General features: G+C 45.7%; 1 protein-coding gene across 1 annotated transcript in view; it reads left to right on the top strand.

The window, feature by feature from the left end:
• The window catches only part of MRPL21 (mitochondrial ribosomal protein L21), a 103,397-nt gene extending 89,658 nt beyond the window's left edge, over window positions 1-13,739 (top strand). Inside the window, exons 6-7 of the mRNA XM_085644757.1 lie at window positions 2,690-2,793; window positions 13,594-13,739. Coding sequence (XP_085500883.1) covers window positions 2,690-2,793; window positions 13,594-13,658 — 169 coding nt within the window. The 3' untranslated portion in view covers window positions 13,659-13,739. The remainder of the gene's footprint in view (window positions 1-2,689; window positions 2,794-13,593) is intronic.
• Window positions 13,740-18,676: the final 4,937 nt, after the last annotated feature.

Raw genomic sequence — 18,676 nt, forward strand, 5'->3', positions numbered from 1 at the left:
CACCCATGGGAAGCAGACTAAATCTGACACCACAGGCCTGCTACTGCAGCCTGTGTGAGGTAGTTTTAACACTCCTCACTGAGGTATAGGTTCCTATGTCTCACCATACACACACACATATAAACCAATCAGTCACCCCTAAGGCCGGCCCTATCAATCCTGAGGGCAGGGTGCTTGGTTTACAATGTGAGGGGGTGCCTCTGCATGAGCAGGGCCCCTCTGCAGCTGGCAGTCTATTCCCTGTGGCTGTTTGTCTATGCGGTTAAACCATATACTCTTAAGTGCATTATAACCTACCGGTAAATGCTAACTTTGGAATGACTGCATCAAAACATGTTGTGTTTGGTGTCAAACAACTTGGAATCATACCCGCAAACCAGTAACTGGTGTGGGAGTATGATCCCACCTTTCTAGAGGGGACGACATGTACCCACTGTGGAAACACGGTAGAAATCTGAAAGAGCCCTGGCATCACAAAATGGATGCCACAGCACAGACACTGGGCTGCCCTCCTACTGCTGACTGAAACTCGCAGTGGAGGAGGCCCAACAATAGGCATCCAGTTACAGGGAGGTGTCACCACCTTCCAGACAGGATTTAGTGTATTGGGGCTGGGTGGGTGCACTCCTAGAGTGCTTTGAAGTCCTGCACTGGGGTGCAGTAGGCTCCTCTGTGCATATGCCAGCTCAAACCGGTTCAGGGGCTACCTGTCCCGGCTCGAAACTGGACAAAGGGAAGTGGGTGTAACCACCCCCTACCCTGACCCTCCCAGAGGAGTGGTCATAAAGCTAGTCCCTCCCTTTCTTTTAGTATAAGATAGGGAACCCTTGCCATTGCAAACTAGATATCCCTGGATGACGCTTTACAAGAAGAATCCTGGCCCTTCGACGTTCTACTACCTTTGGAAGACAGAAGAATCTCCCTTGCAGTAAAGGAGTTACTCCCCTGCTTGGCAGGCACCAAAAACTTGAACCAACGGTCGCAAACTTTCCCGCTCCCGCTGGAGTCCAAAGTCCCTGCAGCCCCGGAAGTGGATTTCCTGACTTCTCGACTGCTATTAAGAGTCCCCAGCAGAGCTGAGGCGAGTGGATCCCACGAGTGACGAGGAACAGCAATACCCAGGTACCGTGCACTATTGTCGAGTGCAACCCCTTCACAACGTTCTATGAACTTGTGCATTGGACCACGTGTGGTCCAAGCCTCCAGCAGGATTTCCCTCGAAAATCAGAGGCCTACCTCGGCCCGAGTGATCGTGGGCTCCTGTGAAGTGAAACCTCACGTGGCGTCTTCGCGATCCCTTGCCTGTTGGCTTGTGGGTCCCCTGAAGACTTTCTCATCGAACCAAAGGGCTCCCCTGGTTGCTCCAGGCCTGCCTTCACTTACCCTCGCTGGGTGAGTTCCTCAGACCTTGCTGGTCGGCACCGCTGACTTTCTTCATTTTTCACGAGACTTGCTGTTGCCAAGGCTTGTTGGCTCCAATCCGGGTGCCGACACCTCATTAAACTGCAGACTTCGTGGGACTCTCCGAATCCAGCTCCTGGTCGTCCTCGACGCCTCCTGGACCTCGTGGCTGAAGAGTCAAAACACCCTTGATCACCTGAAATCACCGGACTTCCATGGGCATCTATCTTCCTGGCCCCGGGTCACTGGCAAGTGACTGTGAACACTGTCCCTTCTGCTTTCAGGTCTTCTTCATCCTGAATCCAGCCTTGGATTCCACCGGACACTTCTTCAGTCTTCACAAGCAGCAAAACTTCTTCGGCTTCCATAGAAAACGACGATGCGACCCGACACCAAAAGACACCCATGCTTCCCTGGGTGAGGTAACTCGTGCACTCCGGTGCTCCTGTGGGTGTTGGCCCTCGAACTACTTACCTTGTAAGTGACTTGCTTGTAGACCTCCTAGATGTACCCTTAAACTTTAAAAATCCAACCGCGACTTGCTCCATTGAAATCAATAGAGAACCCGCGGCTGTGTTCTCACACTGCACGCGTATCCCGTTGGTCTTTTACTTACCTGCCTTGGGTGGATTAGTGAAGCCCCAGCGATTCTACAGGCCTTAGGCCTTGTCCCCTTGCAAGTCAACTTTCCTAAACCTCTTTTTTAGTATATGGCCTGGTACGCCCCTAGGGCCCCAGCCATATTTGTGCTTAACTTATTGTGAAACGTTGATATTTGCATATGTTCCTGACTTCTAATCTCATAAAGAGACTAGTAGAGTGTGTCTAGTAATAAATACATATATATTTGACATATATACCTGTGTGGTGTCCTTTCATTTGGTAATTTAAGAGATTATAAGGTAAAACAAGCTGCTTTATATTCCTCTGAGACTTAGCCTGAAGGCTGCTCTCCACAGCTACCACTAGGATAGCTTTCTTTAAAAGGTTGTCTTAAACCTATCTACCATAAGAGTCGAATTGGACTGGTGCAAGGTGGCCACTTTAACTAGTGACCAGCATATGCCAGGCCAACTTCTCACACTTGTAATATGAAGTTAAATGTCTGTAACGTAGGGATGGATTCACTGTATTTTGGGGAATATTAAATAAGCATGTATCTCAAAAAGAAATAATTTTAGAAAACTAGATTTTCAGCTGAATAGCTTCATTTTGTTCTTCATATTGAGAATTTCAGAGATGCACCGCAGACATTTTCTCTGATTGTCTTCTAATTGTGTCCCTTAAGGAAAGACCTTGTACGAATAGAAGCTACAGTCATTGAAAAGACAGAATGCTGCCCGAAAGTTCTCATGCGCTTTTGGAAGAGGCATCGTTTCCAAAGAAAAAAGAGTAAGTAATATGTGTCCTTTCTCGCGCTGTAAGTCTTTATTTTTAATACACTTTGTACAGTATATTAATCAGAAGGTGCTAGCAGATAATAGGAAAAACCTTCCTCTTTAGTTTAGGGCTGTTCAGTATAAAAATCCGACCTCTGAGATTCCTAAGCCATTTGATAAGCTGGCTTGGAAATGTTTACAGGCTTCCTTTTTGTGTTTCAGTCCAAAAACTGTAGTTTTAATACAAAATGTTAGAAAATTAGTTGAGATGTAAGATTGCCTCCGATAAACTGGTAGCATTGTAGTGAGGCACAAGGGAAAGATACCCTTTATCCCAGATCATATTTAGCTTTGGTCTGTGATGGGGAAAGCACATACATTGCGTCAAGCGTCTGGACAGGTAGTTAATGAAATACATACTTTATGACAAATGTCCGGCTTGGTAGCTAATGAAAATAAGGCTCATATAGTATGCTAACTCGTAAATGTTGAGTGAATTGTCTTTATTCTAAATGCTTTGCTCCTTAGAAGTTGAAGTTGAAAGGGTTTTGTATAGCGCTCTATTACCAAGCGGTTTCTTGGCGCTGCAGAAGGAAACAAACTGAGGAGGGAAGGGGGGTGAGGGTTTAAGAGGGATAGGCAGAGGAGAAAAGATGGGTTTTCAGGGCAGCCCGAAAGTCCAAATAGGAGGGAATAGACCTGATTGCCAAAGGGAGTGTGTTCCAGAAGTGGGGGGCGAGTGTCGAAAACCTGGTGCCGCCCGATTTCTTCTTGCGGAATCGGGGGACAAGAAGAAGGAACTGGGTGGAGGAGCGAAGATTTCTGGCAGGAGCATATGCATTGATCTTAGATCTAATAAATGCAGGGGCAGTGCCGGCTAGAGACATAAAGGTCAGACAGCCCATCTTAAAGAGCGAGCGCTCCCTAATGGGGAGCCAGTGGAGAGTTTGAAGCAGGGGGGTGGTGTGAGTAGATTTAGGGAGCCTATAGATGAGGCGAGCCGCTTGATTTTGAATAAGCTACAGGCGACGGCACTCATAGGCAGGAATGCCCACATACAGGGCGGGATAGGATCATTGCCAGGACAATGAGTTTGAGGGCTTCGACCGTGAAGTAGCGCAAGACTTTCCGAATGGTTCTTAAGGCCAGAAAGCAAGAGGAGACTGCCGAGCTTATCTGGGGACGAAGAGAGAGATCCTGGCTGACTTTGATGCCCAGAGTTTTAACGGAGGCAGAAGGAGACGGGGGGGGGGGGACCAAATATGGGGGACCAGAAAGCAGGGGACCAGGGATTGGAGGGACCACCAATGAGAACTAGCTCCGTCTTATCAGGATTCAGTTTAGTTGATTGAGGTTCATCCAGTGGTAGATGAAAGTAAGAGTGGAGTGGACCCTGGAAACTGAGTCAGGAGAGAAGGAGAGGTTGCAGATGAGCTGGAGGTCGTCAGCGTAGTTGAACGTTGTAACCTCCATATCCTGTAAAGCAGCAATGAGGGGGTGTATGTAAAGGTTAAATAAAAGGGGGGAGACGGAGGAGCCTTGGGGTACCCCGCAGGAGACAGAGCGGGTGGGTGCAAGAAAGCCTTCCAAACGAACAGCCTGAGTACGGCCTTCTAAGAAAGAGGTGAGCCAGGTCAAAGCCGACCCCCGTAGGCCGGCGCCCCTGACACGGTCGAGGAGGATAGAGTGGTCGACCGTGTCAAAGGCAGCGGAGAGATCGAGAAGGACTAAGGCCTGGGGGCAATTGGTGTCGGCACTGCGTCTGGGCTCATCAACCACTGAGAGGACAACAGATTCCGTAGAATGTGCAGGCCGGAAGCCGGCCTGGTGGTCCGCCAGGAGGTGGTGGGCCTCAATGTAGGTGGAGAGTGAGGAGGTGATATGGCTCTCCAGGATATTGCCCAGAAGTGGGAGAAGCGAAATGGGTCTATAGTTGGAGGGGGCAGTAGGATCGGCACCGTTTTTTTTAATAATAGGGATTACCGTGGCTGCTTTGGACACATCAGGTACAATTCCTGAGGTGATAGAGGTGTTAAGCAGGGTAATAAAGGGGGCTGGACAGAAGGAGAAGATCTCCCTTAGGATGTGTGCCGGGCAAACGTCAGCGGGGGAGCCAGTTTTAACTTTTCCCAGGAGAGTACGGAAGGCCTCTTCTGAAATCAGGGGGAATTGGTCGAGAGAGGAGGGGGACGGAGGTAAAGGAGGGCAAGAGAACATAGGAGGTGCCATGGGGATGTTCTGCTTTATGTGGCGATCTTCTCAATAAAAAAGTCATTGAGGGAGTTGCAGAGGGATTGAGAATGAATGGGTCTAGGTGCAACTCTGTCGGAGGCAGCAAGCTCGTGGATGATCGTGAATATCTCCTTGGGTTTGTTAGCTGCCTGATAAATTTTCTGAGAAAAGTGTTCTAGCTTGGCGGTGAGTATAGCTTTTTTATAGGCCCTAAGTAAAGTCAGGTAAAAGATCTTAAGGTCAGGGCAGTATCTGCGGCGCCACTGGCGCTCAGCCTGACGAAGCTTCAACTTCTGGTTTTTTAGGGCATTAGAAAACCATCTATTGGCATCGTGAGAGCGGCACGTTCTGACCCGTCTGAGAGACACAACATGGTTGCAAGCCTCTGAGAGCCAGTTATCGATAGTGGCTACCTGCCGATTGGGAGGCAGATCTATCAAGGAGGGGGCGGAGGAGGCTAAGGAATGGCCCAAGGCGGTCAGATCCACCCTATTCCAGTTGGGGAGAGGAGGGGTGTTGATCTCCCCCAGTGGATGGGAGAAGGTAATCAGGAAGTGATCGGACCAGGCACAGGGAAATATAGTAGGCGAAGAGATTGACAGATTGGCAGACCAAGCTTGGTCAAGGATGTGCCCCTGAACATGGGTAGGGGAAAGATTGTGAGGGGTAAAGTTAAGGCAATGAAGGGTATCAGAAAAATCTTTGGACATGGTGTCTTCACGTGGGTCACCCAGCCGGAAGTTAAAGTCACCCAATAGGAGGACCGCGGAGTTGTTAACCACCAGAGTAGCCAATAAGTCCTGTATGGCTGGAATGAAGTGAGGCATAGGTTGAGGGGGGCGGTAGAGGAGTAAAAAAGTGAGAGGGATTGCAAGGTTCGTGGAGCGTGCAACCAAAAAGTCAATGGAGGGAATGGGATGGTGGGAAAGGGGCTGGAATTGGAGATTAGAGCGTACTATCATTGCCACTCTGCCGCCGGTCTTCCCCTCAGGGCGGTCGGCGCGGAGGATGTAATAGGGATCCGGGAGGGAGGTAAGGATATCGGGGAGGGAAGCGGCAGTGTACCAGGTTTCCGTGAGAAACAGGATCTCAGGTTTGGTGGAGTCAAGGAGGTCAAAGAGCTCTAATTGATGTTTAACTGCGGACCGGGTGTTAAGGAGAGAGACTGAAGCCGTGGGGGGGAGGCTATCGGGGTGCTTAGAGCGGGGAAGAGGGGGGGCAGGGCGCAACGCCTCTTTGCATGGACTAGGGTACGGGCGTAAGAAATTGGCGCAATCAGGCTGGGCGATTTCAAGGGAGTTAATCTGGGTCAGAGTGGAAGGGCTGATGGGCCTGTCATCATGGCATACCAGGAGCTGGTCAAGTGAGTAGGTAAGGGGGCAGTCAGGGTGGGGGGCCCGCTGCGCGCGGCCAGGGAAGACACATTGTTTAAGAAAGGAAAGGAGGGGGCGTGACCTAGCGGCAATGTGCGTGGCCTGGGCTCAGGGCTTTCCCGAGAATGGCGGCAATCCTTCTGCGACCCGCAGCAGCGCCTTGATCGGCTGCGCGGGGAGAAGTGATCAGCAAAGGGTAAGGTCACAGCAAAGTTTAAAAGAACAAAATACAATATTAAAACAAACAACGCTCCCGGCTTCTGCCTCAGGAGTCAGTTACCATCTTAGAAGAACTATGTATAAATAATTGTTATCGTCTTGCCATGTTAAATATTATCAATGCATATATATATATAGGTATCGTTTATGCAGCTATATCATAGTTCTGCTATGTTGGTAAATAAAGTTTTTCAAAACTGGATGCCATCTCTATTTATATTTATGTATTTGATGAAGAGAACCTCCATTGTTCATAAATGTATCTCTATTTTAAATATAACATTCAAAAGTAATGCTTTCAAATCAGTCATTCAGTTTCACCTCATCTGCAATTGAACAGTTTACACCAAACCTCCATAGGATTTCAAGTTTAACAAAGTCTTTATTCAAAACCTCGTTTGGTGTAATTCTATGTGCTTGGCCATATTTTTCTCCAATACTTATGTTGGGGAAGAAGCACAACATTGGGTTCTCCCTTAGAACCAATGACTCTCTGTATACAGCTTGGCTAAAAAATCAAACCTGGCTCACTCAATTTTGGACATTTTTCTGTGAGCTAACAGTCCCTATCTCCAATATTTGTGTGTGTGTGTGCGCGTGCGTGCATGCGTGCACTCTGCTTTAATTAAGATAACATGCTAATAAAAATTTGACCATGTAATGGGGGCAATGCAAAGCTTTCAGCTACATACGAGGTCCTTCCATGAAGGGTCTATGGCACAAAGATATTGTGAGAAATTGGGTTATTATTTGACTGAGTAAGTACCTTAAGTAATAATTACTTGCTACAGCACATAGCAGAAAGGCTTAACTTCGAGGCAATTTGTAAAGTATTTATGCAGGGCTAAAACAGTAATAAAGTCGAAATGCAAGATAATAAACATCCCAAAATGAATTAATAAATAAAATAAAATCGAATAAATAAAATGACAAAAATCCAATAAGAGTAGCCAGAAATATTATTTTTTAAAGTTTCAAGTAGAAATAGTGCCAAGAAGCACAAAGTGCTAATGCTAGTCAGTGGTCCTGATTGAACAGGATCTATTTTCAATTTGACGCTAACCGCGAAGGAGATGAAGATACACTAACCAGGTTCCTGGTTAAAGATTTCACCTTTTGACTTTGTTTTGAAGTCCCAATCCACTACAGAAGAACACTTCTAAAGACCCCAGGACCTCAGGAAAGGCATTTATAGACTCCATGTGGAAGGCCGAGGCCAAGAGAAGAGTCCAGTCCAGGTCCTGTTGCCACTGGTCGGCTAGGCAGTTGCAGAAAAAAGCTTCTTATAGCTTGTTGTGTCCCTGTATCTTTAACTGGAAAGCAGCCTTATGGCCATTGGAGTCCACTGATGTGTTCTGGGGACACCAAGGAGGGCAGGACCAGTCTTCTAGGCTCTTCTCAGGTCTCAGTCAGTCAGTCAGTCCTCCTCTGATCTTCCACAGGTCCAGGAGTGTTTAGAAGTGGATGCTTGGAGATGCCTCATTTATGCCCGGCATGAGGTAATGCGTTAGAATGACCCCTGAGGATGCCCTAACCAATAGGGTAAATGTTCCCAGGGCTGGGCTCTGAGGACTGCGGATCTGTTAGGGGAGTGTAATATAGTGATCCTAGTTTCTTCCCACATCTAATGCTAAAACCCAGTTTTAGACATCACCTGTACCCCCTACAGAGACAGAAGTCTGGTAGAACAAAGCTGAGCTTTCAGCAACCAGACAGTGGATATGCACAAATTGTTTAGCCATTCTGTGTCCCTCCTCTGAAGTGTTCCCCAAATATAGTCAAAACCCCAGCAGACATGTCAAGCAGGTCTTGACATTCCATCTGGATCTGGCACTGTGATGTCAACAAGAGACCCACTGTGACAGTGGCCGGTCTGGCTCAGGGGACAAAAAAACTCTGTAGGCCTGGATTTTAGCTACATCTGGGTATGACAGGGTAGACCTATTTGAAGTTAGTTCTTGAGTCCAAAACACAGGCCATCATGTCAAGGGCACAACAGCATCTCCCCACACCCAAGATCCTTTGTTCCTGTTCTGAAAGCGAGTTAACACCTCATGCCTATTGAAATGCTAATTAGTGGCTGGCATAAGAGGGTAAACAAAATGCAGATTTAGCTTCCTGGGACTTCAGGCAGGGCAAAGGTAACTTTTTAAAAGTATTCTTTCTAAAATAGTGTAGTAAATACACTCAACAAATTCAAGTTGTAAGCTGATTTATTAAGATGCTCAACCAGACGTCTCCTAGGGTCTGGCTCTCTCTCATGAAATAACGAATCCAACTGCTCAATGCCTTATTTCCAATGTACACAACTCCGTTAACCACCACCCTATGCTCGAGGTATTGTCCTCGAGCATGCACATTTAAACGTACACAACTATGATGCGCATTCTCGCTCTGCTTTGTCCTCGTGAACTAGAATCACGACACACGCGGACAAAACAGAGTTAATACGCAACACTACAAATATGTATTACAAATCCAACTTTATCAGTGAATTGGGCTTGTAATATGTATTTTTAAAAGTCCAACAATTATATTTATAGCTATTTCGTAGGCAGACATATACTGCGACCCAATGCTTTTCTATTGAACATTCAACCCTGCTACATGAAAATAGGTATTAGGGTTTTTTTATTGTAAGGACAAGTGTAACATTACATTTTTACATGTTCTGATTTTAAAAACCATGCACCCTGATGTATGGGCCTAAGGCTTTCTTAGGTGTGACTTCTAAATATTTAAAAGGAAGATTTAGGACTGTCAAAAGAGGTTATATTGACAGGTCGCATTTACAGTTAAAACCTGCATGGCTAGGCTACTGGTGGCAGGCCTGCAGATATATTTACATTGCACTGTAGTGGGTGGCACAATGGGTGCTGCAGACCAATTGTGACATTTAGCTTACAGGCTGTGTGTACACCTTGGTGCTGTATACTAGGGACTCGTAGGTATGTTATGTGCGCCAATGTCATCATGGTTAAAGGGAAAGTACAACACTTTACCACTAGTTAGAAGGGAGGGGTAAAGTGCACAGAATTTTACAGCCAACAAAAACAGGGTTAGCAAAAAGACAAAAGATTCTGGGTGACCCTGCAGAAAGGGCACAATTTCCAACAGGCTTGATATTTGTCATAAATGATGGTATCTTACGTAGTGTGGGATCATGTTTATTACATTTGGGGCTAGTCATGTTTACCAAGCTAATGTTAATTGAAAATGTATGGGTTTCAATTTTTTGAATTATTACCCTAATGTCCCATCCACCGAAGCTTTACCCAGTGATTTTTTAAGATATTGCATTTTAACATTGGGAATTATGTGGTCCTTATGATGCACTGTAATGTCCCTTAATACATATTTTATTTTATTGAATTTCTTGGGTTTGGTTATAAAATCTGTTGAATACATCATATTGTTTAATGTACATTATCCTGTTTTTAGTTGAGCATACTTCATAGGGTCGTTATTCGTGGCACTTAATCTTGTTTGAGTTTTCATATCATCATGTTTCTTACAACTCAATTTGCGTTTCAAAAGCTTAAGACCAGTTGCAACTCCTTGCGAGTACTTTAGCTACTCAGTCTCTTTAAATGTTCATTGAAAAGAGAGGAAGTCCTGAAACGGATGTAGGAATACTGCAAGAAAATAGACAGGATTGAGTGTAGCAAATTCTCCCAATCACAGGCTAGTGCACAAGTTAAGGTTGCCACCTCACAACCACCTACTCAGAATATCCGGGATCTAGGACAAAAACATCTTAGGGAAGGAAAACTGCCACTACTCACAATAGTTATGGAGGCGTTGGGAATAACTGAAATCTGACGAACCTTTCATCATAATGAACAGGGTTTCATCTTTTGTTCTGGAACACATGGCACTTTTTCCCACCTAGATTATTTTTTAATGCCAACATCTGCTATAGGGTTCGTGAATTGGGACTCCATTTTGGCACATGGTCAACCTGACAACTCACCTGTTGAGCTCACTTTAGGAAACATTTAACTTAGTGCATGGTGATTACAAGATGACCGCTGAGGGTACTACATGGGTGATGCCATAGACCTGTATTTCACTGATAACCGAGGATCGATAATGTTACCTGGCACTCTCTGGAGTGCCTTCCAAGCTACTATCTTGGGGTACATTATAAGTTTCCAGTAACAAATTAAACAGCACTGACAAAAAGAGGATATAACCCTTAAGGGACAGATCTTTGAGCCACTATATATGAGTACACCCTCCTAAGCCCATTTATGTGGCTTGGTGCACACCGAGATCTTTCTCCAACAGATATTAATGGACGAAGCCCACCTGATGTGGCTGGCGGCGCAAAGCCGTATTTATCAATGGGGGAACAAAGCTAGTAAAACCATACATCGCCTTCGTCAAAATGCCGCTGGCCATGACCCCATCACAAGCATTTTAACACATGAGGGACAGAGGGTCACAGACACCTTGGACATAGCTCACACCTTCACAATGTACTATTCTAGGTTGTACTCACATGCTTGTCTCTAATGTTTTAGCTGATTTTGTGACGGACTTACCTTCACAACGCTGGTCGGAATCGAGCATAATGCCTTGGAAGAACTGGTTACTACACATAAATTATCTGCAGCTTTCAGCCAGCCAATCAGGAAAATCTGCAGCTGTCTTCTCATTGCTTAAGACTCTCTTCGTGGACCTTTCAACGCTCGCCAACTACAGTCCGATCTCCCTGTTATCATACCCGGTAAGGGAAAATCAGCAACAGATGCCTCACCAAATACCTCCACGAACACCAACTTCTCTACACCACTCATTTCAGTTTCAAACCCAACCACAGCACCTAATCTGCCCTCATTGCTGCCATGGATAACATCCGCATGACTCTGGACAGAGAAAACGCAGCGGCCCTCATCCTCCTGGACATCTCTCTTGCATTTGATATTGTCTCCCACCCCATCCTTATAGAGTGCCTACGCGGCATTGGGATCCAAGGACACACAATCAGATGGATCTGCTTCTTCCTGGCTGGAAGGGTCCAGTCAGTCAGCCTGGCACTGTACACCTTGGACGCCCACTATGTCATCTGCGGAGTTCCGCAAGTGTCCTCTCTTAGCTCGACCCTCTTCATTGCATACATTATCCCTCTATCCAGCTTCATCCACTCTCACTGCATCAAAGTCCTCTCCTGCACAGATGATACCCAACTCATTCTCTCCTTCATGAATAAGACACCCAGTACTCCGATCAATTTCAATGCCTGCATACCCAAAACTGCCCACTGGATGAAGGCCAACTATCCGAAGCTGAACACAGGCAAAATCATGATCTTCCAGAAGACCACTTCACTGTGGGACTCCACCTGCTGGCTAACAGAGCTAGGACCGACACCCACCTCCACCACTCACGCCAAGAACCTCGGGATCATCATCAACGGCAAACTAGACATGACCACTTAAACTTCCATATCCAGAAGATGCTGAGGAAGATTTCAAATGGCTCCTAATCAGTACCCATACAACTGTCACACATGCCCTTGTCATAAGTAAGCTGGACTACTGAAACACCCTCTATGCCAGGATCCACAAAAAACTCACCAGAAGGCTGCAGACCATTCAAAACGTGGTGGCCAGAATGATTGTCATCCTCCCATGCTGCACTCACATCGCACCACACCTGAAGGAGCTCCACTGGCTCCCCATACACAAACAACCACAATTAAAACTCCTCACACACACTTTCAAGGCACTACAAAACACTGGCCCAGCATACCTCAACAATTGCATCCGCTTTCACAAATCTTCCAGACACCTCTGCTCATCCAGACTCATACTTGCACACATCCCATGCATACGGAAAACTAGATTGGGCGGTCAAGAATATTTGTACATTGCCCCGAAAGCATAAAACGAGCTGCTGCTACACATAAGATTTCTTGAATTCCGCAAGAAGCTGTAGGCCTCTTTTTTTTTTTTTTTTTTTTTTTTTTTTTTTTAGAATAGTACCACTAGGTCCAAGTTTGGCTAGACTGACACCTGCTCAGTGCCAGGGTACCCTCTCCGGTGATTGTGCGCTCTACAAATCTGCATATCATAACAATGTGATCAGGAGCAGGACATTTGCACTGAAGCTTGCATAATCTCTCATCAACTTGGCAGCTGTGATGCATGGATAAGGACTACTTAGAGCAATGCAAGACTGATGTTAGCATGACCGTAATGGTGGGCATTGGCATGAACACAGTGAGACCACTAAATTAGGTTACTTCAATCAACAGAGCATTCCGGTGGGATGCTTCTCTCTTTCAACATTAAAAAAGTTGTCTTTGGTTCAGGGCTTGATAATAATATTGTTGCATCTTGGTGTCCCCTCGCTATCGTTGAAATTCAGCCCATTATCCACTTCACTTTTCTGCTTCCCCATTGTACCATGAACCTTCAGTTCCAGTGCTTGAGGTGGGGTCATGTCCTTCCCACGTCCTCCAGCCAGCAGAGCACGAATTCATTATTCATCTGCCAGTTCATGCCTTCAGTCACCTGTTCATCCTTCCATGCCCTCATCTGTACTTTCATGCAGTGACACTAATTCTCACCCTCGTCCATACACTTCTAACCTGGAGGTGTGGGAGCAGCCCACGTATTTAAGAGCCTTTTATAAAATCAGGTTGAAATGCATTTGGGATTAAAAAAATAGTTTTTATCGCATTTCTTATTCACAAATGTAAATTCTTCTTTGTTACTGAGCAAAGATGTAAATTCTTTTTTGTTACTGAGCAAAGAAATACGCTACAAATTAACCCTCCCGGCGAAGCAAGGTTTTCATAATCCAACGCACATTATTTGTCTTTGGAAGTCAGAAACCCAGGTTAGTTCTGTAACCTAGTTAAGTAAATCTGGAGATATTTTACAGTAGCGTTCAAGTAACTGCGCTCCTGTGCAGCAGATGAGCTCAGCGCTTTGTATAATGTGACCGACCACTCACCTCTCTCCCGTTCTGTGTTTCAGTTATTGTGTACCCGGAGACGGTCCTGAGGATAAACACCATTGAACTTGCTCCACGGTTGTCCTAATAGGTTCTACAGCATCACGAACAGTTCTGACGTCACCCTTTTTGTTTTATATCAAGCAAACAATAAAAATAGTTTCCCTCACTCTTTGTATTCTATGAATTTTTTTCTGCGACATGGAAACGACGAATGAGCAACATGTTGAATAATTGTATGCCACTTTTACCCCGCCCTCTACACTCAGCTCCTATTCCGTGGGGCCAGGGAGTGAGCAGTGGGCTCAGGACAGAAAATAAAGTCCTTTCCTGTTCCCTGTGCATATGGCCCACGTCTCTGCATATGGCTGCTGGCGCGTGGACACGTGTCGGCTATGAATGTCCAAAGGATGCGCTGTGGCAGCATCAGGGCGGCAGTGTGTGCGCTGAAGCCAAGTCTGTAGTGTCGGATCACTACGTAGACTTCAGAGTAAACAGAGGTTTGTATTTATTATCAGTGTTCATCTAAAACTGCGAGCCCACCAACTGGCCTCCACTAGGATCCGCTTCAATCGCCAACTGCCGCTGCCCCCACCAAGGCCCAGAACTCGAACCTGTCATGTGGTAAACATGAGGAACACCCCCCATAACAATCTACATTAGCAAGTAATACAAGTACAGGAAAGGCATAATGGATACCACATATAACATGACTGTGTGAAGATGCAACAGCCTGCTTAGGTTTAAGTGCACGGGTAGTGGGTGCAGGGTGTACAGGAACTGCTGCTGTGTGCCCAATGGCTGCTGTCCACAGCCATAGGTGGAGTGCAGTGGATTCCTGGGATGAACCAGGTGCATGGCCTGATGTATGGATGGGATTTGTGCTGCCTGCGTGCTGTGCTTCTATGAAATCCATGAGCACCAGGTATAGACATGATATGATGAGACGGCGCTGCTAGAAGCCGGGCAGCGCTGACGTGTGCTGTAGGTTTGGGAGCGTAAGAGGTGTACTCAAGGCGTGCTGTGAGCCCTGTGCCCAGTGGCTGCTTAGCACAGTCATAAGCCTAGTATATTGGGATTCTGGGCACAGGGTGTCCCCAATGCCACGCCCTTCAACCAGTGCCCACTTAAGCACCAGAGCTGGGCATAGAGAGGGGCTGAAGGCCTTGTCCTCTACACACCGCTCAGAGTGCACCCCCAAAAGTTGTTAGCAGTGGAATTGGCAACACCAGGAGGTCATAGGCTGTGCCCGGCGCCCTGTGCTCACAGCCAAAGGTCGGATGCTGTGAGCATGAGGACTAGGCAGAGGCTATGGCTGAAGAAGATGCAGTGCACCCTTGCACCTGATGCCCATGCCCATTGGCCTGTGCTTGCAGTGCTCAGCGGAAGGCCGTTTATATTGCGTTCCGAGGTATAAAGACTGATGGAAGGGTCTTAATTTGGGACAGGCCATGCATCTTGTACCCTTGGGTGAATGGGCCAAAGCTACTTTTAATGAGCTGTGTGTCGCCTGTGTGCAGTGAGTTCAGTGGACACGTGGATTTGCAGTGACGATCTGTGCACATTGGCAGTGTCCCAGTGCTGCTGTGTGGTCGGCAGCATGAGGAGTGCATGGAAGATATGACCAAATCCCATGCCCTCGACCCACTGCCCGCACTCTGTGCCCACCGGCCACTACAGACAGATCAAGGCACTGGGCTCTGGATTCAAGGGGAAAGGATTAGGTGGAGGGTGTGGCAGAAGTTGAACCCAATGCCTAAACTTCGTGGCTATAAGCCATGAACAGTGGGGTTGAGGCATTGCAAGAGTGGGAGGTAAGGTCCCATTACTACCTTCAATGGGGAATTTCAATGTCTAGGTTTTGTGGCACAGACAGTACTCGAGAAGATCGTTGTCTAAGTTGACTTAACTGATGCATAACGTGTGTATCTATGTGTGTGTGTTTTAACAATTTTTTCTGCACTTTGTGCTTTACTTTTTCTGGGAGTTGTCATTTTGTTATGAAGAACTTTTTGCGTTTTAGGTCCTACGTACAAACAGATTTAGCTATCTTGCAAGAGCTCTTGCCACCCCACGCCACAAAAACACAATTCGATACATGTACATATTTGAAAGGCACATACATATATTGACACGCACTTTATAATAACACTTGCAGCCATTGGCTCCAGCAAGCGTGGGGCACTGCAGAGAAGGCCGTCCTTCAGGCCTTCTCATTTTGAACGGATGTTAACAAATAAAGTAAAAGTTCCTGTCCTGAACTGGCGTACACAGTTGTTGCCCCTTACCCCCCTCTTCCCCCTCCACTTTCCAACTCCCCACCCAGCCCGATGGGTATATTCGTTCCCACTCCCACCCTTCATCGCGGTCTGTATCGTATTTGTATTATGATTGCTAGTGCATTTTCCATTTGTGCCCATTTCTGGCAGACTTGTGCAATAGATGGCATGTCGCAGCATGGCCCAACTTTTGGGAGTCCGAGCCAGACCTTGATTGGTGTTTGCCTAGCCACCTCTTCTCTGGCACTCTGATTGGTCTACACACGGAGGTAGTCAAAGCTGTTCTGCCCCGGGCTTTGCCAACACACAGCTGCGCAGCACCGAGAGCACAGATAACATCGCAGCTGTTCTTTGCACGCCCTGTTCTCGTGTAGTTGCTTTGCTGAAGCGGTTCCCTTTGTGTGTGCTGCTGCCAACCAAGCTTTTAAAGGCTCATGTGTCGGGCCTAGGCAACCTGCCACCCGTTAAGTTACAGGCGGGTCGTGTAGTGCTTGTCAATGGGTGCGACAGGTGGTGTCTGGCCATGTCCTGCACTTGCGTTTTTAATTCCTGCAAACGTCATAAGATTTGGGGCTGCAGTTTTCTTTTCATTTGTATTTCTTTTTATTAAGCAGATACATAGGGCTATCCATAATACACAGCATTAATAATCACCATTTCATCATCACAATAGATCATTAATGTTTCCAACAAAGTGCTAATGTGCCTAACGAACATGCAGATAGAATCATACCGCCAGTGTTCAACAATACTTTGGTTTACTTTGAGTAAAGTGCAACTGTGCTGGATTTAGCAGCAAACCATAACTATTCAAGGTGCACCTCGTCGAGTTTCCAGCTCGATCTCTTCATGAAGCCATCTTATTTAGAAGTAGACATTAAATACGTTGATATGTTTTTAGCCAAAGTGTCAATGTGCCTATGATATGGGCATTTCAATATTTCTGTAAACTATGTTTCTCCATGGCTAAATAAAGTGCAAAAAAAAGGATAGCCAGTGGTATTTTACAAGAATTTACTCTGCTTCATTTTCAGTCCCCTCCATGAATTGCCATGAAGCTATGAATCTTTTGGTACTGCCAACCCTTTTTGCGTATGCCTCCTCAAACTTCTTAGTTCGGCTCATCTTGTTATACCACTCCTGATACGTTGGCACTCTAGGTGTCTTCCAATTCTGCAAGATCAAAGATTGAGCTACTAAAGAAGCAATAACAATGAATACATCAGCTCCTTTTTTCAGTGTCTGGTTTTGCTTGTCTAAAAAACCCAAAGAGTCTCTCCTCTGGTTCGATTCGCCTGTGCGCAATCCTCGACTTAAAGCATCAAGTACTTCTTCCCAGAACCACACAACCATTGGACAGCAATCGACCCCCCCCCCCCTCCAGCTGCTTACAAAGAAAGCAGCGATCCTCCATCTCTGGATACATTTTATGATGGGCTTTAGGAGTATAAAATGCCATCCGATGCCCTAAAAAAGAAATTCTCTTAAAATTAGCCTTTTTTCCTAATTTTGAGATCACCTGCCATTTGACCTTGGAAAAAGTGCACTGCGATGTCTGCGTAATCTTTTCTAAAAACCTTTTTCCAAAGTAGCACTCTCCCTGACTCCGTAATAATCCAACCCCGCTCATCTTTGTCCGAAACACAGCAGTCATTAGGCTAGATTTGGTTGGTAATAAAAAAAATGTCCCAGTTCTTTAGATCCATTGTATTCCAATATCTTGCATGGCTATTTGGTATTTGAAGGCCCAGAACTTTGCATTCCTTAAGCTGTATATATTCATACCCTGCTGACTGAGCATTTGAAGAATAGAATGCTTGAAGTTTCTAACAATACTCCTGAAGTGTTTTATACCTTGCATTTTTTGGAAGTTTGGCAGCCTTTATAAATACTAGAGTCTGGCCTCCTGCACCATCCTCTTAATAAAAAACTATCCTTAGATCCCTTGGCATCCAGGGACCGAACTAGTAGATCTACAAGAGAGGCTTAATAATGTATACCAATCTGAGGTAATGCCAATCCCCCCTGATTGGTATCTAACTGAAGCACTGGGATTTTAACTCTCAAAACCTTTTTTGCTCTAAATAAAGCATCTAAAAAGTGTCTCTAATTCCTTAAAATACTCTATATTAATTTTGATCACCAAATTAGTAAAAAGAAAAATAAACAAGGGTAACATAGAATTTTTATCAGTGCAGCACGTCCTATTGACGTAAGAGGAAGAAGTGACCATCTATCCAGTGAATCTTTGATCTTTTTCATCATCACTTCATAGTTTAATTTATAAAGTTCTGTATAGTGATTGGTTACATTTATCCCCAAATACCGAATTGGGTTGTGTTTGGAACCCTGCTGCAGGAGATTAAAAGGAAGAGTACTAAGAGGGGTATTAACTAAAAGCAATTCTGTTTTACTATGGTTGATTTTATATCCCCAAATCGATTTAACTGACCACATTTTGACAATATGGTTTTAATGTTTTGTTCTTCTGACCCAAGGTAAAGTAATAAGTCATCCGCAAATAGTTTAACCTTAGACATTCCCGCTATTGGTGCCTCTATACCCACATTAGCCCTGAGGCTAACTGCCAGGGGTTTGATGTAGAAAGTAAATAATACAGGAGGCAGGGGGCAGCCCTGGCGAGTTCCACTATTTATTTCAACCATTCCTACTAAATTTGAATTTTTAAAATCCTTTGCCTGAGCCCCTTGATATATACAGCGGAGCATATTAATAAACTGGAGAGGAAAGCCCAACCTCTCAAGGCCATAGAAAAGAGCATCCCAATAAACTAGGACAAATGCTTTCTCGGCATCTACCATCATTA

The sequence above is a fragment of the Triturus cristatus genome, chromosome 3_1 (genome assembly GCF_964204655.1).
Source record: "Triturus cristatus chromosome 3_1, aTriCri1.1, whole genome shotgun sequence".
NCBI classification, from domain to species: Eukaryota; Metazoa; Chordata; class Amphibia; order Caudata; family Salamandridae; genus Triturus; species Triturus cristatus.